The 22087-nt window shown below is 43.0% G+C and overlaps 1 protein-coding gene across 5 annotated transcripts in view; it reads right to left on the minus strand.

Moving 5' to 3' along the window:
• The window catches only part of KIF13A (kinesin family member 13A), a 242705-nt gene that overhangs the window by 58789 nt on the left and 161829 nt on the right, over positions 1 to 22087 (minus strand). For all 5 annotated transcript variants that reach the window (XM_077269946.1, XM_077269944.1, XM_077269945.1 and 2 more), the window contains 3 exons: positions 15710 to 15796; positions 15466 to 15632; positions 6741 to 6951 (listed from right to left, as the gene is read on the minus strand). In XM_077269946.1, the coding sequence (XP_077126061.1) occupies positions 6741 to 6951; positions 15466 to 15632; positions 15710 to 15796 (465 nt within the window). The remainder of the gene's footprint in view (positions 1 to 6740; positions 6952 to 15465; positions 15633 to 15709; positions 15797 to 22087) is intronic.

Here is a 22087-nt window from a genome sequence, read left to right on the forward strand (position 1 = left end):
CAAGTTGAAGGATTTACAATGGCCCTCACAGTCCCTCAATCTGATCATCATTGGGAATCTGTGGCTAGACCTCAAAATAGCAGTGCATTCAAGACTACCCAGGAATCTCACAGAACTGGAAGAATTTTCCAAGAAAGAATAGATGAAAAACCCTCAAACAAGAATTGAAAGACTCTTGGCTGGCTACAAAAAGCATTTACAAGCTTTCCATTTCAAGTGATCCAAATCTGATTTTTTTTTACCTGATATCTTAGGCGGCGCACCGACGCTAGCTGTGAATGCGCCGCACAACGGGGGCAGCGGATGCAGTTTTCCAACGCATCCGCTGCCCCATTGTGAGGTGCGGGGAGGCGGGGGCGGAGTTCCGGCCACGCATGCGAGGTCGGAAATGCTGCAGACGACGCACCAAAAAAACGGTACAAGCAACGTTTTTTGGTGGCGACGGTCCGACGCAACACGACGGTTGCGATGTGTGGCAATGCGTCGCACTGCGTCGCTAATAAAAGTCTATGGAGGAAAAACGCATCCTGCAAGCACTTTTGCAGAATGCATTTTTTCTGCAAAACGACGCATAGCGACGTGCAGTGCACGACGCTAGTGTGAAAGTAGCCTAAGTTCTCTGAAAAGTCAAAGCTTATTACTGCCCCACACTGATGTTTTCTTTGCAGTGATTGTAGTACTACCCACTTCCTATAACAATATGTTTCAGAATCCCCAGTGCATGATGGGATACTCAAATTAATTGCCATCTGCTGTCTGACACTGCGGTCACTCCCCTTTCCGCCCTGAAAGGAAGTGTCATTGTGGGGAGGAGGTCAGGGGCATCCCGACACTGTTCTTACTTTGTTTCCCGCCCTGAAACTAAGTGTCATCAGTGATGCTCGTTTCAGGGGCTAGTCCCTGTGGTGTCTTCTTCCTTGTGCAGTTCTACAAAGTCTTCTGCACATTTAGAAACTGTGTCAAAAGTACATTTGTCAAAAGGTTATCCACTGTTTATAAGTTATACTATGGTATCTACTTCAAAATGATTTAGTATTTTTTCTGGGACAGCCATCACTAGAGGAAACAATGGATTTCATTAGGCTTTCAGGACACAGAAAAAACACACCCAAATTAATGCCATCGTGGATACACTTAATGGAAAACCACAAAGGCAGTGAACAGCGATGATCTCTTTGCTAGTAATTTGATCCCTGTGAAGTGCGCTGCCATCAGGCCATACTGTACATTAGCTATAACATAGCATGTCAGTTTTGATGGAGTGCTACTTTAAACAAAAAATAATTAAATGCAAATCTATTTTCTGTACTACCATGGCATAACTAAATCATAGCTGGAACAGCCATACTCACAGAACTGAAGATGACATTTGTTTAGTCAAAATTTTTAAGCAACTGTATAAACAGACCTCAATGTGGAAAATCCATCTGGCTTTAAGTTTTTTTCCTTGCAAAACCAATACTGCGATGTTAAAGACTACTCAAAAACACCAAGACATGGTCATTTGTAAAGCACCAAAAAGAGACTAGATATTTCATTCAGTTACCAAAATGGAAGACTTTGGCACAACAGTAAGGCCGGGATCACACATACGCAAGATACGGCCGAGTCTCGCAGGTGAAAACCAAGCTCTGGCGCAGGCACAGCAATACATGGAGCTGCACGCTCCGCTCTGGAGTGCCGGCGCCAGAGCTTGGTTTTCACCAAATGTGATCCCGGCCTAAATGTGACAATAAAGCAACTTCAAAGACCGTGACCATGCAAAGTGTGGAGGTTAGCTAGAAGAAGTGACAGTCCTCTATGGCTAAGATGTGGGGGTAGCAGTGCACACTGCCAAGTTTATTCACCAATAGCTGGTTTGTAAAGGAGCGGCATAAAAAAAAAATACAGTTGAAAAAAAAAAATTGTGCATCACCTCAATTACAGTGTGAAATACATCATTTCAGAGAAACTAAAATCAAGAAAAGTTTCTATGCACTAAAACATTTTAGAAAAAAAATGAAAAACACTTCCGCTCTGTTCACACGGTGCATTTTTTTTAATGCAAATTAAAAGCTACTTTTTACACCACCAGCAAAAGCTATGAGATTTCAGAAAAGTCATGCACACACACTGGTTTTTTTTCCTGCATGAATTGGAAAACTGCAACATGTCACTTCTTTCAGTGTTTTTTTCACCCATAGAAAGCAATGATTAAGTGCAAAAACTCAACAAAAAGGAAGGTATCCTGCTTTACTGCGTTTTAATTTAAAAAAGCATGTACATCAGTATGTAAATCCCATTTATTTTTGTGATTTTCCCAAGTTTAAACCAAAATATCTTGGTGTTCATGGAAGTTGAGAATGGCAGCTGGGATTAGTACACTTTAGGCTAGGTTCACATTAGCGTTTCTGTGCGGAGCGCATCATCTGCATGTGCAAACGCATGCTAAAATGCATTTAAATGCATGCTTACGTTGCGTTTTTATACGCATGACACAAAAAAATGCTGTGTTTGTATGCGTTTTTGCCTGCGTTTGCGTTTATGTGCATGCGTTCGATATTTCCAGGAGAGCCTGTCTCAATGGGCGTGTCTCAGTCAGTTTCTGGACAGGCGCAGTCTGAAGTACACAAGCGTATCGAACGCATGCGTACGCATGTCCTTGCGTACCAATGCGCTCCCATAGACAGTAATGTGTTGTTTATACGCACTCATCCGCATGTGTATGCCTGCGCATAGTTAATGCCTCAAAAAATGCAACATGTTGCGTTCGCCGGACACTGCAAAACAACGAATGCGGACGCATCCGCATACATACTGATGCAAACGTATGTCCCTGCTTCCAAAATGTTAAAGATAGGTACGGAAGACGCATGCGGACAGCACGCAGGCCTACACTGCGCAAAAAAACGCTAATGTGAAACCGGCCTTAATTAAATTAGTGTCATGTACACAATAAACCAAGGTGTGAAATTGAGCAAAGCCTGTAGCCAACCAAAGTGTGAAAGTAAACAGTGTCCTACAAACTCATTGCTCTGCCAGTGTCTTGGGTAAACTATTCCAGACCAATTCACCTCCCCCCGCTGTTTCATTTGTAATTGTATATTTTTTCATGAAGTCATGTGAACTTTTTTTTGTCCAGAATAGTCACTATTTTTTCAGACATAAAAATCTATTTCCATTAATTAATTTGATCAAATTGCCATTTTTCAAAAAATGTTTTTACATACCGTATATACTAGAGAGTATAAGCCGACCCGAGTATAAGCCGAGACCCCTAATTTTGCCACAAAAAACTAGGAAAACTTAATGACTCGATTATAAGCCTAGGGTGGAAAATGCAGCAGCTTCCGGTAAATGTCAAAAATAAAAATAGATACCAATAAAAGTAAAATTAATTGAGACATCAGTAGGTTAAGTGTTTTTGAATATCCATATTGAATCAGGAGCCCCATATAATGCTCTATACAGTTCATGATGGGCCCCATAAGATGCTCCATACAAAATACGCCCCATATAATGTTCCATACAGTTTATGATGGGCCCCATAAGATGCTCCATACAGACATTTGCCCCATATAATGCTGCACAAATGCTGATTATGGCCCCATAAGATGCTCCATAGAGATATTTGCCCCATATAATGCTGCACAAATGCTGATTATGGCCCCATAAGATGCTCCGTAGAGATATTTGTCCCATATAATGCTGCACAAATGCTGATTATGGCCCCATAAGATGCTCCATAGACACATTTGCCCCATATAATGCTGCACAAATGCTGATTATAGCCCCATAAGATGCTCCATAGACACATTTGCCTCGTATAATGCTCCACAAATGCTGATTAGGTCCCCATAAGATGCTCCAGAGATATGCCGTATTTTTCGCTTTGTATGACGCTCCGGATTATAAGACGCACCCCAAGCTTTGAGGAGAAAAATAGGAAAAACCTTTTTTTTTAATAAATTGGTTCGGCTTCTTATAATCCATGCGTCTTATTGCTTACCAGGGGTTGTGGCTGCGGTGGATCAGGGTCCCAGGGTCGTTGCTGGAGGCAGGAGTGGAGCATTGCTGCAGGCTGGGATGAGGGGGTCTGCAGGGGGGCTCCTGTGCTGCAGGCTGGGATGAGGGGGTCTGCAGGGGAGCTCCTGTGCTGCAGGCTGGGATGAGGGGGTCTGCAGGGGGACTCCGGTGCTGCAGGGGGGCTCCGGTGCTGCAGGCTGGGATGAGGGGGTCTGCAGGGGGGCTCCTGTGCTGCAGGCTGGGATGAGGGGGTCTGCAGGGGAGCTCCTGTGCTGCAGGCTGGGATGAGGGGGTCTGCAGGGGGGCTCCGGTGCTGCAGGGGGGCTCCGGTGCTGCAGGGCTTTCTCCGATGCTGCAGGGCTGTCTCCGATGCTGCAGGGCTGTCTCCGATGCTGTGGGGGGCTCTGCCGAAATTTTGTGAAAGGCCAGAGCCCCCGGCAGTTCGTCCATGCTTTCCTGTGCGGTGGACTTCAGGAAAATGGCCGCCGGGAGGCGGCGCATGCGCAGATGGAGATCTTGAGACCAAGATCTTGAGAGATGAGATCTCAGCCCTGAAATCGCATGTCCCGAGATTCCGGCGGCCATTTTCCCGAAGTCAGTCACACAGGAAAGCATGGACAAACTGCCGGGGGGTTCTGGTCTTTCACAAAATGTCGCCAGAGCCCCCCGAAGACCGGAGCCTCCAGCATCACCCGGGGCAGTAGTGGGCAACCACGGTGTCGGGCAGCAGTGGACAACCGTGGTGGCGGACACCCCCTCATCCCAGCCTGTAACGGTAAGCGGTATATCCTCTTTGTAAGACGCACCCCCATTTCCCCCCAAAATTTGGGGGAAATAAAATGCGTCTTACAAAGCGGAAAACACGGTTTGCCCCATAAGATGCTCCATAGAGATATTTGCCCCATACCATGCTGCACAAATGTTGATTATGGCCCCATAAGATGCTCCATAGACTATTATACCCCATATGCTGTTGCTGCGATTAAAACAAAAAAAAAAAATCACATACTCACCTCTCGTCACTCAGGCCCCCGGCACTTGCTATATTCACCTGTCCGCATTCCACCGTCGGTGTCGCTGTGTCTTCCGCGTCCTCTGCACTGACTGTACAGGCAGAGGGCAGCGCGCACACTAATCGTGTCATTGCGCTCTCTGATCTGAGCGTCACTGGAGAGGACGTGGAAGGCGGAGCGGCGCCGACGGTGGAACTTGGGACAGGTGAATATTGCGCAATGCCCCCGTTATACTCACCTGCTCCTGGCGCGGTCCCTGCAGGTCCCTGGTTCTCTGGGCGCTGACAGCTTCTTCCTGCACTGAGCGGTCACATGGTACCGCTCATTACAGTAATGAATATGCTGCTCCACCCCTATGGGAGTGGAGTCGGGTCCAAGTTCATTACTGTTATGAGCGGTACCACGTGACCGCTCAATACAGGAAAAAGCTGTCAGCGTCCGGAGAAGCAGGGACGTGCAGGGACCAGGCCAGGAGCAGGTGAGTATTATTAGACAGCTGCCGCTCCCCCTCCCCTGCCGACCCCTGGGAATGACTCGAGTATAAGCCAAGAGGGGAAATTTCAGCCTAAAAAAAATGGGCTGAAATTCTCGGCTTATACTCGAGTATATATGGTATGTCTTGCATTGGTAACCTGTGTTCATGCTTCTGTGGTGGAAGCAAAGCTGAACTTTGGGATCCTGAAAAACGCAGCAAAAACACTGCAAAACCTGCATTTTGTAAGCAGCTTGTTTACTGCCAAGAGAGCAGATTTTGCCTACAGAAAAACACGCAGCAAAAACGCAACATGTGAACATAGCCTTAAACCTTTAAATTACTCATTGCACACATTCTAAAAATGATCCACCAAATGAAGTTAGTGACAGAATCAAGCAATCGGGATTCTGGATGCAGCTAATTACAGGGAAATCCTTGGGGAAAACCTGCTGAAGTCAGGAAGAGAACTGCAAGATGAGAGAAGATGTATTTTCCAGCCAGATGACAACATAGTCCCTGCTCCAAAGGAATCCCTTAAAGAGGCTCTCTCACAAGTAATATCATCTTAAACTGGCCACATCATGGAATAGAGTTGAGTAGAAAGTATCGTATTTTTCGGACCATAGGACGCACTTTTTCCCAAAAAATTTTTTTGGGGAAAATGGGGGTGCGTCTTATGGTCGGAATATACTTACAAATCCTGTGGCGGTGGTCCCAATGCAGCCTCCCTTCCCAGGCTGGTGCGGCGGTTCTCTGCCGTGCAGCACTGGCAGAGCTCTGTGCTGTGGCGGCGGGTCTCTGCCGGCATTTCGTCAAAGCCCGGAGACCCCCGCAGCTCCGTTGCTGCGATGCAGTGGCCTCCAGGAAAATGGCCGCCAGGGGCGGCGCATGCTCAGATTCAGATCTCGGCAACGAGATGGCATACCCCAAAGTACTTCCAGCAGTAATTGAAGTGAAAGGTGGTCCTACAAAGTATTGACTCAGGGGGCTAATTACAAATGCAGGTCACAATTTTCAAATTTATATTTTAAAATATTTAGAAAACCATGTAGCATTTGCTTTACACTTCACAAATACTTGCTACTTTGTGCTAGTATATCACATAAAATCCCAATAAATACATTTAAGTTTGCGGTTGCTAGTTGAAAAATATGGAAAAGTTCACGGGGCATGAATACTTTTTCAAGACATGGTGTATCGTTTCAAGGACATTGGCTCATTATACATCTTAAGGAGAAAGTTCTAACCTCTCTTCCGCCCATATGCTCATTTTCTGCTGTGCTGTCTGAGACGTGTAGGAGAGACGCTCATTGTTGTGCTGGTGTTGTCTTTCAGGAGAAAGCTGCTGTCGCAGCTGCTCAAGTTCTCGTTCATACATGAGCCGCTGTTCTTCAAGGGCGTTCCTCTTCTCCTCTAAATACTGCTTCTCCAGGACTTGAACAACATTGTGGACAGGATCTGCAGAGATACAAACACAATTGCAAGTGCAGTAACAAACAGCAAACATTATCTCATGTATCAGATACAGCAGTCTGCAATGTGGTCTGACATAAAATACACATCTTCCCAAATTATCTGTAAAGGGGTGCGATTAATCAGAAAATAATTTATTGTTTAAATCAGGTTTTTGTGTTACCTGCATTTAAAAATTGAATATTTTTCATATCACTATTTTATTTTATTTATTTTTTTTATAATAAAGAGTATTCTTGCAATATTCATACTTCCGATCTATTCAGCAAGAGTTTTCAGCAAGGCTGCTTATTGGTGGATGCGAGATGACTGATAACTAGTGATGAGCGAATATACTCGTTACTCGAGATTTTCCGAGCACGCTCGGGGGTCCTCCGAGTATTTTTTAGTGCTCGGAGATTTAGTTTTCCTTGCCTCAGCTGAATGATTTACATCTCTTAGCCAGCTTGATTACATGTGGGGATTCCCTAGCAACCAGGCAACCCCCACATGTACTTATGCTGTCTAGCAGCTGTAAATCATGTAGCTGCGTCAACAAAAAAGAAATCTCCGAGCACTTACAAACACTCAGAGACCCCCGAGCGTGCTCGGAAAATCTCGAGCAATGAGTATACTCGCTCATCACTACTGATAACACGTCTCTACACAGTTGATATCACAGGATCCATCAATTATAATAGGCCATGCAGCTGACTTTCCTTCCCTTCACAGTGAGCTTTGCACACGCTCATTAGTTGCTTAAATTCAAAACAGGATCTTGGTATTTTGATTGCGGCTAATGATCATGTCTGCTTACCAGAAACAACAAGAAATTAAGAGCATAAAAAAGCCTCAGGGATCAATGTGAAAACTGAAATGTTTATATTTTTAATACAGATAGTAAAATAGAAAAACAAATTGCAACATTTAAACAAAAAATACATTTAAGAGAGGATTTTACACCAATTAATTTTTTTATCTAACTGGACACAGTGCAATAGTGACTGCAGAGCAGAATAAAAAATTTTGTTTTACGCGTTTGTTGTTTTTTTAATAACACCTCTCTGTTGTGGAGATACTGGCAATCAAAGTAAAAGGCACACAATAAGTTATGTCTCCATAGGTTCAAGTGGGCTTTATTTCAGAGTTTTCTCTTTGGGCATGTACTTACTTCTTTCCCCTGTTTGATGCTGACTAATCAAGCAGGCAGCAACACTCACGAGAAAGAACACGCTCTCATCATAGCTTGGAACACGCTACTCCTGTGTGAGACATAGAATGACTGACAACGTGATCTCACTGCTGAGCGAATACACGTTGCTGTGAGCACAGCAGAACCGAGTATTATTACTGACATCTTTGAGCTTCCATTTCCTGGCTGTCAGTGCTGCTAGCTCAGATGAACTGCAACTACCCACGCACAATAAGAGGACAGTTGATAGAAGGGTTTGTACTGTGATACAGCAAAACTCAGCTGTACTGCTTCTCCTCCAACACGGACTGCCAGGAGTAGAAAGCTCAATGTGTCAGTAATGACACTCAGGTCTGCTATGCTCACAGTAACTTGTAATCGCTCTGCATTGAGATCAATTTTTCTGCCATTATAAGTCTCACAGAGGAGAAGCATGTACTAAGTTATGACGATGGTGTGTTTTTATTTCCACCGAGTGTTGCTACATGCTTATAGTTGGGCAATGTCATACAGTCAGAAGAAGTACAAGATCCTAGTGAAAGCCTTAACGTCAATGAACTCATGAGGTGCAAAATACTTTTGACTTCTAATATTTCCACAACATTAAAAGAAAAAAGGAAAAAAATTTTACTCTGTTCTGCAGCACTATTACATCATGAGGGGGGCAGTTCAACAGGAAAAATTTGGTGAAAAGTCCTTAACGCAAAAAACGGATTTATAAATAGGTCATTTTCTGATTTAAAAAAAAATCCTTTTGAAAGAAACCAGTGACTGTCAATAGCTGGTATTTTTTCTTGGTACTCAATGGAAGGATGAACAGAAAATAACTTGCTGAGTACTGTTCTCACAGTGGCATGTACAGTAAAAGTTTGAGCACTCATGATCAAAATTACTGTTATTGTGAACAGTTAAGCAAGCTAAAGATGAAATGATCACTAAAAAGCCTAAAGTTGAAGATGACACATTTCCTCACAATAGATATTCATCTTTTACATCTTAAAAATTACAAAAAGGAAAACGGGTTGATGCAAAAGTTTTGGCACCCTTGGAGATTAGTGTGCTCAGATAACTTTGACCAAGGTTTTAGATCGTAATTAAACTGTGAAGGTTATGGCTTGTTCACCATCATCTTTAGGAAAGGCCAGGTGATGCAAGTTTCCCAGCTTTATAAAAACCCAGCCTCCTCTAACCTTGTGCTTAAAATCATCAGCAATTGATTCTTCTAGGTAGCTGCCTAGTACTCTGAAAATAAAAAAGGTGGAGGCCTACACAGCAGGAGAAGGTTATAAGAAGGTTGCAAAAGCATTTTCAAGTTGCCCTTTCCTCAGTTCGAACTGTAATTAAGAAATGGCCAAGCTTAATTTCAGTGAGAGCTGCTCGTTGGATTCCTAGAGGGTAAAATCAGAACCCCCTCTTGACGCTTCAAAACGATTTAGCAGACTGGAGTTGCAGTACATTGTTCTACTGTTCACAAACACCTGCACAAATATGGCCTTTATGGAAGAAAACCTCTCTTGGGTCCTCACCATAAAATTCAGCATCAGAAGTATGCAAAAGAACATCTAAACAATCCTGATGCCTTTTTGGAAACAAGTCATTGGACCGATTAGGTTAAAATAGAACTTTATGGCCACAATGATCAAAGATATGTGTGGAGATAAAAGGGCACAAAATTGAATCAATCATGCTTTGGGGTTGTGTTGCAGTTAGTGATGAGCGAATATACTCGTTACTCGAGATTTCTCGAGCATGCTCAGGGGTCCTCCGAGTATTTATTAGTGCTCGGAAATTTAGTTTTTCTTGCCGCAGCTGAATGATTTACATCTGTTAGCCAGCATAAGTAAATGTGAGGATTCCCTAGCAACCAGGCAACCCCCACATGTACTTATTGCTGGCTAACAGATGTAAATCATTCAGCTGAGGCGATGAAAAACTAAATCTCCGAGCACTAAAAAATACTCGGAGGACCCCCGAGCGTGCTCGAGAAATCTCGAGTAACGAGTATATTCGCTCATCACTAGTTGCAGTCAATGGTACGGGGAACATTTCATGGGGAGAGGGAAAAATGGATTCAATGAAATTTCAACAAATTCTTGATGCAAACATAACACCATCTGTAAAAAAGCTGAAGTTGAAAAGAGGATGGCTTTTACAAATGGATAATGATCCTAAGAATACGTCAAAATCCACAACAGACTACCTCAAAAGGCGCAAGCTGAAGGTTTTACAACGGCCCTTACAGTCCCCTTATCTTAACATCATTGATAATTTGTGGCTAGACTTCAAAATAGAAGTACACACAAGACGCCCAAGAATTTCACAGAACTGGAAGAATTTTCCAAGGAAGAATGGATGAAAATCCCTGAAACAAGAATTGAAAGACTCTTGGCTGGCTACAAAAAGCTTTTATAAGCAGTAATACTTTTAAAAGGGGTGCTACTAGGTACTAGCCATGCAGGATGCCCAAACTTTTGCATCAGCCCATTTTCCTTTTTGTCATTTTTAAAATGTAAAACATGACTTTTTTTTCAACTAAAATACAAAGAACATTTATAATCTTTAACTCTAGGCCTTTTAGAGATTATTTCATCTTCAACTTGCTTTACTGTTCACAATGACAGTAATTTTGACCAGGGGTGCCCACACTTTTATGTATGTCCTATCACCAAAGACTAGATAGCACATGTGTCAAAATATGGCTTCAGGGCTAAATCTGGCCAGAAGGGTGAGTATACTTGGCTGGCCAAGTCCCCCGCCCGACATTGCTCTTTCATCCAGCATTGCACTCTCAACTATATAGGCATCCTAGATGGCGACACAGTTGGAAGCAATGATGGAGGAGGGAGCATCAGTTGACGCTCCCTCTCCCATCAGTCCCCCTCTCTTTGTGGTGTCTCAGCACAGTGGGCGTGATTCGTCATTACAAAGAGCCCGCTGTACCGAGATGTGAAGACCTCAAAACACCATGAAGAGACTGCAGCAGTGGGAAAACGGGCACAGGTATTTTTTTTTTATTGTGGGGTCTATTATACTGTATAGAGCACTATGTATGCCTATTATACTATATTGAGCACTATGTGGGGTGCACTATACTGTATGGAGCACTATGTGGGGCGAATTATACTGTATTGAGCGCATTATACTGTATGGAGCAATATGTGGGGTGGCATTATACTGTATTGAGTGCTATGTGGGGTGCATTATACTATATGGGACACTTTAAAGGGCCATTATACTCTATGGAGAACTATGTGGAGCCATTATATTGTATGGAAGGCAACGCAGGGCCCCATTTTACTGTATGGAGCTCTTTTTGAGACCATTATACTGTATGGAGGGCTGTGTGGGGATTAAAGGTGGAGAATCATAATGCAATGGGGTCACTTTTTTCCCAGAGAAAGGGGGGAGGGTCACCATACCGTTCATGTGGTGTGGAGAAGTTCACTGTGGGAGTATCATACTGTGTTTGGGTGCACTTTTGTTTGGATCATACTTTATTATTTGTATTATTCAAGTTTTTTAATCCTTTGTTATTACACATTTAAATTGGGCCATATGCTTTTTACTGCTCTTACATAACATATTATTACAATATTTTATTCTAAGATGTATTAATTCAAATGTGCTTTGTTCGTGAGACAAGTTTGTTTCCATATGAAAAAGTTAATTGTTATATTGGATAAGGAAAAAAGTCCTCAATTGTAGTCATTTTTTGGCTCACGTGTTTGTACAAGCTTTTAATTTTGGCCCTATGTTTATTTAAGTTGGACATCCCTGGAGTTCTGCAGCATTAAGGTTGAAACTTCACAAATACGCAGCACTATGCTTTCAAAGATGGCTAAAAGTCACAACGCAACTTGGATGTATCTTTTAATCTGCAAAGCAAATGCCAAATGAATATTTTGTACCCTTGAAACAAAACCATGGAACTAAAAGCTCAGGGATCATGCAAACTTCATGGCATCTTATGAAAGTCAAACACGCATTGTAAACTAAAGCAAATGTCTAAAGCTCCTGAAACATTATGTTATCCCATTCTCTAAAGCAAGGTGACATGGCTGCTTTTATTGCTACATGTAAGCAATGCAAAATCTCTCAGCTTTGGCTAACAGAGCTAGGTCTCAAGAGGAAGGCGGTCTAATATTTAAAAAGGCATGCGAGCAAGGGTTGTTTAACTGAGATAAACTTTCCCAGACTTCTGTTAGTAGGATGGGTATTTAACGTGTAAAACAAGCAGCCCCATGCAAGAACAACTCAGTACTGGACCTTTGCTCCAATTATAGTGCAAACACTGGATAGCCTCGTTCCACCAGACAGAAGGAAAGATCTTGAAGAACGATACCCACATAGTAGATGTCCAGAAATACTCCCATGTAAATGGCTCCTCGACTTCTTCCTCAGCATAAGCTTACACCAAGGACATGAATATATCAATTACCATGCTAATACAGGCACTTTTTTTATATTTTGGGTTGGACAATGTACATTTAAATTTTTATTGTTCAGCACTAGTGATGAGCGAAAATACTCGTTACTCGAGATTTTCCAAGCACGCTCGGGGGTCCTCCGAGTGTTTTTTAGTGCTCGGAGATTTAGTTTTCATCGCCTCAGCTGAATGATTTACATCTGTTAGCCAGCATAAGTACATGTGGGGGTTGCCTGGTTGCTAGGAAATCCCCACATGTAATCAAGCTGGCTAACAGATAAAAATCATTCAGCTGAGGTGAGGAAAATTAAATCTCCGAGCACTAAAAAAATACTCGGAGGACACCAGAGCGTGCTTGGGAAATCTCGAGTAACGAGTATATTCGCTCATCACTATTTATTACGGATATGGTAAAACTGTCTATACAGTAAGGGAGAATGTAGTGTATAAGTGAAATGAAATAATATAGTATGTGACGACGCTACTTTTACAGTATTACCTTTTCACATTAATATCATTGCATCTAATTATTACATAATAATCTAACATATTTTAGGCTTACATTTGTCCCAAGTTCTTGGTTTCCAGTTAATGAAAACATTTTCTTTTACATTCCGAGGCTGAAAACAGTCTTATATCAGTCCAAATACTACACAATTGCAGTGTAAAAATTTGTTTCAACCTATGTCAGTAAGTGGTCTGCATACTACTCGTTGGGGTCTTCAGATGCACTAATCTGCACAGAGAGATGGCTGCAAGTAAGTGGTTAATCTCCATTATCGGGGATTATTTACCATATTTACCAACGCTGTCCTGTTCTTAGACAGTGCAAACTCAGATTAGATGGTCTTAAAACGCATCAGAGAAATCTAATGCATCTGTAGACTTTAGTCTAAGGGACCCCATACACATTAGACTAAAATAGCCTGGACCCGCCGATATCGAAAGGTGCGGCCTATGGTTTGATGGGCATGGGGGTGCCAGTTGACGGATGATAGGGAGAGATGTCGATTGCGCATTTCCAGTTTCAGGATGGCGATTCAATTGTTCTCCATGAGATAAGTCACAAGCTGATGTGTCATCTGGCAGCTTTCTCAAAGAGAACACAAGAGTGCCTGGCCGAACGAGGGCTCAGGTATATGGGACTGTTGTCTGAGATGGAGGACTGCATTATCATCGACTAAGACTACGTGCACACTTATGTACAAGGGCTTTGCGGACGGCTGCGTACTTCCTCCCTGAAGCTCCACCCACTTCCACTTGGGTCCGCCTACTTTTGCATGCTTCCTACGTACCTATCTTTAACATTGTGTACACAGGACATGCGGATGTATGCGGATGCGTTGTTTTGACGTGCCAGCCGACTGCAAGGGAACGCAACTTGTTGCAAAGCCCCGGTACACAAGTGTGCATGTAGTCTAAAGCAATGTTTGGCCGACAGCCATCTTATGTGTAAGTAGTTAGCTCACTTTGTGCCAAAGTTTTACACTATTCTTGACCCACAATATATCATGTTAAATCACACTCCATGCCCCTTTTCAACTAAGCGACACGCTCTTGTTGGACAAGGCACAGAAAGTGTATAAAACACATAATAAATATGGTGATGTCATGAGAGGCAGCTTCCTGGCGCAAATTGCGCCAGAATTCAGGCAGATTAAACATTTTATATCTTCCCTATGATACATAGAGAAGCGACTAGGTAACCATAGCCGTCTCTCAATAGCAAACAGAGACACATGACAGCGCTGAGAATCCTCAGAACCAAGCTATGGCAGCCTACCTGGACACACTATTGTGCGTTACACAGGACGGTAAAGCTCAGAACCTAAGGCAGTATTTGTAATGTACACAGCTGCCATAAGGAGGCAGGGACGGACCACATATGTACAGCTGCCATCAGCCCACCCCTGGTCTACATCATCTTCTGTAAACCAGCAGCTGCATAGATCTCCCATGGCCCCAGGAGCTACTCTCATACAGTTAGGAACACCTCCTATCAAAAAGTCATATGAAGCTAATCTCACATGGCTTTTTTTTTTACCTTGTAAACAAGAAAAGAACCAGTTTTTCCTCAGTATCTCAAATCGGATTTTTATCCATTTTTGGTCTGTGTGTCCGTTTTTCAGCATCTATATCTTAAGAGTTTCTTGTATGCAAAGAAAAGAAATGATGGCTTTCAAAGCTTCTCCTAACATCTAGCCATTGAAAAGCAGACCAAGGAAGTTAGATGACATCTGTGTGTGGTTTTGGAAAGGGGGGGGGGGGGGTTCTGCCAAATGGTTGACCCTCATCCACAAATTAGACCAAAGTAAAACATTTCTGCATTTTTTTTTTTTTAATATGACCCAACGGGTAAATGCACATCAATAAACGTAAGTGCGAAGGAGGTCTAACAATCAGGTGGTACTACATTTTCTGCCCTAGATTTTGTCACTTGATAAATCTGTGCAAGCTTTAGGCAGGACAATGCCCATTGCATTGCAAAGAGTAAAATCTGCAGAGAACATCGGAAAGAAAATCCATAACAGAATATAGAAACAACATTCTTCTAGATTATTTTTTCAGCTAGAAAACCTCACCACAAGCTGTTGTATTGAATAGAAATTGCAAGACATGCACGTTGACTGTTTATGTGTTTTCCCATAAGTTTCTTTATAGGATAAAAATGCAAGAAAAACAACAAGTGTGAACAAAAATAAAGCTTGAGAAAAAAAGTTAAATAAAATAAGTGTGAATGCTAAGGGTGAGGCCACATGGTGAAGCAGGCCAAGCGGAGAATGGTGGCATAATGTTTCATAATTGCCCACTTCAGACTGGCAGAGTTTCCGCTGTGCAGCGAGCTCCTACGGTGTAAACTTGGCCCTGTGCCGTTTTCCGCCACCCATGCCTATTTACTTACCATTGCTATTCAAAGCCTTCATTATAACCTCCATCTGTGCAAATTCATAATTATAGTCAGGTTCCGAGGACGCTTCGCTGGTAGCATCAAGATCAATGTCAGTGCAGATTGTCTCTTTCTCAAACTCTCTCAGCCAATCTTTCCTTTTTCTCTTTGGCAGGTTGAGCCTAGTCAAACATTATTAGATTCAGTGAATGTCGAAAGTACTAAAGACTAACGAGAGTCGAGGGGTGTAAAGAAATACCTGAAGAAGTGGTTGTTTCCCCAGAGGATTCTGTCTCCATGCCACAAAGCGGTTTGAGAGCAGACCTGAACCCCATTTACACACGTCCTGGGAAAAAATTGGGACAAGTCAAATCAAAATTCATGAGAACATTTTACATCAGGTCAGAGGGTAGCACAAGTTAGCGGACCTGGGAATATTAGTCCACTCTAGATGATTACTAGTGATGAGCGAGTGTACTCGTTGCTTGGGTTTTCCCGAGCACACTCGGGTGTTCTCCGAGTATTTATGACTGCTCAGGGATTAAGTTTTATCCCCTCAGCAGCATGATTTACAGCTACTAGCCAGCTTGATTACATGTGGGGATTACCTAGCAACCAGGTAACCCCCACATGTACTCAGCCTGGCTAATAGCTGTAAGTCATTCAGCTGCCGTGATGAAAACTAAATCTCTGAACACTAACAAATACTCGGAGGACACCCGAGCATGCTCAGGAAAACTCGAGCAATGAGTTACACTCGCTCATCACTAATGATTACACTAAACCTTCTCTTGTTTTAGAATTTCACTCAGTATGTGACAGATACTGATCAGAGGGAACCTGCAATGCCACATAACTAGTGTTCGGTATAAAAACTGACAGACAATGTAATAAACTTACAGTTTCAGCCAATGACCGAATCTATATATATAATTGTCTAAGGTCCACTTCCGTCTGTCTGTCTGCTTGTCTGTCACAGAAATCCCGCGTCGCTGATTGGTCACGCCAAGCCGGCCACGACCAATCAGCGACAGGCACAGTCCGGCCGCGAATTGGCCCCTCCCTAATCCCCTCCAGTCAATGCCCCTCCATACTCCCCTCCAGTCAGCGCCCACATAGCGTTTTAGCAGTCTGTTAACGCTGCCATTAACCCTGTAAGTGTGACCAACTTTTTACTATTGATGCTGCCTATGCAGCATCAATAGTAAAAACATAAAATGTTAAAAATAATAAAAAAAAAGCCAAACATTATATTCTCACCTTCCGGCGTCCGCGGCAACCTTTCCCGCTCCTCGAGTTGCTCCAGTCCCAAGAATGCATTGCGGCAATGACCCCAGATGACGTAGCGGTCTCGCGAGACCGCTACATCATCACGGGTTATTGCCCAAGGCATTACTGGGAACGGAGCGTCGCGATGAGCATTGCTAAAGGCCTGGGCTGGATCCGGGGGCCGCCGGAAGTTGAGTATATAACTATTTTTTATTTTAATCCTTTTTTTTTTTTAACAGGGATATGGTGCCCACATTGCTATATACTACGTGGGCTGTGTTATATACTACGTGGGCTGTGCTATATACTACGTGGCTGTGTTATATACTGCATGGGCTGTGTTATATACTGCGTGGGAAGGTTATATACTACATTGCTGTGCTATATACTATGTGGGCTGTGCTATATACTACGTGGGCTGTGCTATATACTACGTGGCTGTGTTATATACTGCATGGGCTGTGTTATATACTACATCGCTGTGCTATATACTGCGTGGGCTGTGTTATATACTGCGTGGGCTGTGCTATATACTACGTGGGCTGTGCTATATACTGCATGGGCTGTGCTATATACTGCGTGGGCTGTGTTATATACTGCGTGGGCTGTGCTATATACTACGTGGGCTGTGCTATATACTGCATGGGCTGTGCTATATACTGCGTGGGCTGTGTTATATACTGCGTGGGCTGTGTTATATACTGCGTGGGCTGTGCTATATACTGCGTGGGCTGTGTTATATACTACGTGGCTGTGCTATATACTACGTGGGCTGTGCTATATACTACGTGGCTGTGCTATATGCTACGTGGGCTGTGTTATATGCTACGTGGGCTGTGAGACTCTTTTGCACGGGGCCTTTAAAAACCTGGAGCCGGCCCTGGCTTCACTGATTGGTCGCGCCCGGCCGGCCGAATCCTGTGTATTTATTGCATTATTCTGAAATCTTCATAAATAAACTACATACATATTCTAGAATACCCGATGCGTTAGAATCGGGCCACCATCTAGTTATAAATAAATATATTTCTAATTTGAGAGAGATGTGGGCATGCTTTGTGACCAGAGCAGAGATCATTATGCAGAGAGGTGGAGGAGATTAACTACAACCAAACTAATGTTATGATCTGCTATATGCACCTTCCCAGGATCAAAACATTTTTATTTTGTCACCAACATAACAAAATGAGGGAATATTTTTTCTCAGGACAGGTGGTAGTCTTCAATACAGCCATTTCAACCGCTTGAAGCTTTGAACACTTTAGTATGGCAGTGTATTATCATATTAGCTATCTCCTATAATGCCCTGACATGACAACCCATTGGCACAGTGTAATCGAGCTTTTAGAGGGCAAAGAGCAATGGGATGACAGATTGGGGACCCACTTTGTTCTAACCACCAGGATGTCAGGGTCCACAGGTTTTCGAGGTGTAAATTGTGTTAATTGGAACTACCTCCAACAGTGAGAGTTACAAGTTATATCAGCTGTGTAGTAATGCTGGCACCCACAATAAAATCCCTGAGCCCACTCCATAAGTGGCACCATTGACATTCAACATAAATGTGCTTCACACGTAAGAATCTGAGAGTAGATTCATGCTGCCCAAACTCTGAGAAGCAGAAATCAGACACTGTCTGCTCTCCTGTAGCCATGTACGTTTTACCATGAAATGTTGAGGAGTTTCAGAGAAAACATACTATGCGTCTCGAATGACTAGACCAAGGCAGGACCTCCGTAGCGTCACCCTGCTCCATTCCCCATGGCTGACATGTCTCTCCTCAGGTTTATGTATAGCAAGACACCTCTACATATCCCCCCCCCATCTCCAACTCCAGGGCCCCACTTTTCAGCTACAGGCAAATGTGACATTATCTTCCACCACAAATGTATGTAACTAAGACATGGGTAGATTGGTAAATGAATAAGATGCTGCCTGTGTTTGTACATAGTGATTCACATATATAGTGCCAAGGGCTGCTCATATATGAAGGTGGTGGTCCACTCCTGCACAGGGGCCCACCGGAGGATTCTCCTGTGGGCCAGTCCAAGCCTGGATAGATAGTTACATGGACAGATAGAGCCTCCTTTTATCATTAAATGTTGCCTCTTCCATTTTTATGTAACTGTGGAGCATTAAGTATTAAGTTGAGCAATTGCTGAGCGCCCAGAGGAAGTGTTGGAAGGTGGCAGTGGCATCAGTTACATGTCCAGAAATGGGCTCGCTATTATAGTCTGCCAAATGAAATGATGGAGGCATCCAAGAGCTTTATACTTCCTCCCATTTCCGACTCATTCCTGTCATGTGTGTCACTCCTTCCATCCGCCACCCAGCTCCTCTAGGCTTCTCTTACAGGCGATCACCCTGCCGTCTGGCTCACGCCCTGGCTGGCACAGTTCAGCTCCCAGCCAAGGCTATTGTGTTGGCTCAGATGTCAGACATGCTATGGCAAGACGTGAGTGAGACGCTGAGACGGGAATGACGTCCGCTGCCCTTTTATTCAAGGGAAACTCTTAGCCATTCTACAATGCCTGAAATTCCACAATTGTAAAAGAACATTGGAAATAGGATATAGCGAGCACAGCTTAGCACTAACATGTGAGGCGGGTTTTCACTCCAAACACAATGAAAGCATTCTAATAAGGATATAAAAACATAGAATGTAATTATTCCATCTATAAATCAGACGGAGAAATGTTTTTTATCCTTTTTCCACATTGGACCAGGATAGAACTGTGCTCATTTTCCCACTATTTCCGTGTTAAGAAAGTGTAGTTGTAACTGGATGGCACAAAGGGCTCAGCATTTTAGAACCTGGGACCTCACCTTGTAGGTCTGCGCAGGAGTGAAGGAACTCCAGGTATAATGGCAATGTATGCACCATCCAAGATAGTGAGAATGCAGTAGGATTATTAATTTCAGCAGAACGCACACATAGCAGACATGTGTAATGGGAACACTTCTCTATGAGTTGTAGTTTCCATTGTAATGATCCAATAACATATTTCAGACGGCACTAACCAGCAGATCAAAATCCTAAATCGTCATTTATGTTTAGAATAAACATGGCACCCACTCTTCCAGCCATGGCCACCAGAGAAAGGAAAAGATGGGGAGGCGAGCTCTTGTTTGTGAATTCTCTTTTGTATCTTCCCGTGAAATAGTGAGGTGAGAAGATATTTCTTTATAACAGCACCATCAGAGTGCCCCCATAAAGGAAGTCACCCCAACTCTTGCCAGGCAGGGAAACGCTAGAGGGATCCACCATGTGCACTCCTCTCCCCTGGACCAGAATCAGTTCAGAAAAAAGCATTAAACTAAAAATATATTTTCTGTAAAGGGAACCTGGCAGAAACATCTAGCCCACCTCCAAACCATTTATAGGACTATTTAGCCCTTTAAGGCTACCGTAAGTTCCCACAATGAGTTTTTTGATGATGCAGATTTTCTGAAGCATTTCTAAACTTAATACCCAATTTATGTTATGTTGGAGTTTTTGTTCATGGCATTTTTCAGCGCAATGTTGTTTTTTCACGTGTTTCACTGTGTTTTTAATAAAGTTTTTGATACTTCCTGGTATTTGGCTTTGACAAAACTGTATTGATAATAATAAAAAGTTTAGCTTCTACAGCGCCAACATATTCTGCAGCACTTTGACACAGTCATATGCAGATTAAATGAGTTTTTAGTGCGTTTCCGCATGTACATTTTACTAATGCAATTCTATGGGGAAAATCTGCACATAAAACTCATGCCTGTAAGAGAAATTGACTTGTTATGGATTTCAAAAACACTCCGCAGGTTTACACTGCATAAAAAGAAAAATAAAGAAGAAGCACCCTGAGGTAATTACGCATCCATGTGACTTGTGACTTAAAGTGCCACAGCATTTTGTAAATTGTTTGCGAAGAGCATATGTGGGGGGGGGGGGGGAGGGGGTAGCAGTTTCAAACAGGTTGTCTTTAAAAGGAGAGCCAATTTGGCTTTGATCCTAAGGGGTGGTTCAAGCAGTATAAATTACCAGACAAACAATGCAGCAAGTAGAATGTCTCCCATCACACAGCAGTCAATAACATGCCTCCAGTCACCACTAGGGGGAGCTCAGTACTTAAATATTTATTCTGCTTCCATTGTCACCCAGGCAGAGAGCCAGCTTGACCCGCTGTGCTGGGACACCTCCATTATTTTGGCAGAGTACATAAAAATGGGGGTAACTGAACGACCATGTGACTAAATTATAGTCTCACTGCTTCCATTTATTGGAACAATTACTGGACCAGGAAATCAGACATCAGACACATCACTGATTGCCATAGGGCGACGCTATAAAGTGATAAAAGAGTCTGAGCTGTGCTTCACCATCATAAAGGATATACAATAAATACATATGTCCAGGCGGCGAACAATTGTGTCGTCCTATTGATCATTAAACAAGTATTTACTCGGATTTCTCGGCAGGCTCAGTGAGCTCTCCGCAGCCATTATCATACAGATAAATCAGGCTGGCGCCTTGTAAAGAAAAGAAGTGTACAATCACTCATCTGGCCAGTGGGGTCACATTTAACAATCCCCAAAGGACAATGGCCCACTCAATTATCAGCATTAACAGTCACGCTGCCATGCTACTCCACGGCTGCACACAGCATGGCGAGGTGATGATCTTACCCTGCGGTTTTCAATAACCCCAGCTGGCTAATGCCTGGAGCACAGGAGGACCCAGATCCATTAGGCAGCTGACGCCTGCTATTATTGGGGAGGTTTGGGGAAGTGACACAGGAGTAAAATACCTGTAACATTAATCAGAACATTCACTACGTACATACAGCCACCCCCGAGTGTGACAGTAACAGTCATATACAAACGGAATAATAAGGAGCTGGGAAATAATGAATACAGCTGAGCAAGCGTCTACGGCGGCCATAACAACAACATGCAGTGGTGGAAACTTCACAGGTAATTGTTCTATAACAGTACGTTCCAGGAGCGCACTTCATATCAAAATTAATCAAATCAATGAGTTCAATTCTCTTAAAACATTGACAAAAATTAAAAAAATACGTGAAGATGCTTTTTTTTGCTTCTTTATTTTTAATTTTGATGCTTTTGTTTAATGCCTTAATAAAAAAGAAAAAGAAAAACACATATATTCACACTGTGGTTTATAGGATTGTGTATTTCTTTTACCTGGTGTCTCGCCATTACATGTCCACATTGGACAGTGCCAGGAGTTCAAAACATTTTCTGAATCTTGGACACGTTTAGCACAACGCATTAGAAGACAAAAGGGAAGGAGGGAGATGAAGCTGCATATATATATAGGCCCGGATTCACCAAGACTTCTAGTTCTCACTGGAGTCAGACTCTTGAT

Source organism: Ranitomeya variabilis, chromosome 6 (genome assembly GCF_051348905.1).
Source record: "Ranitomeya variabilis isolate aRanVar5 chromosome 6, aRanVar5.hap1, whole genome shotgun sequence".
NCBI lineage: Eukaryota > Metazoa > Chordata > Amphibia > Anura > Dendrobatidae > Ranitomeya > Ranitomeya variabilis.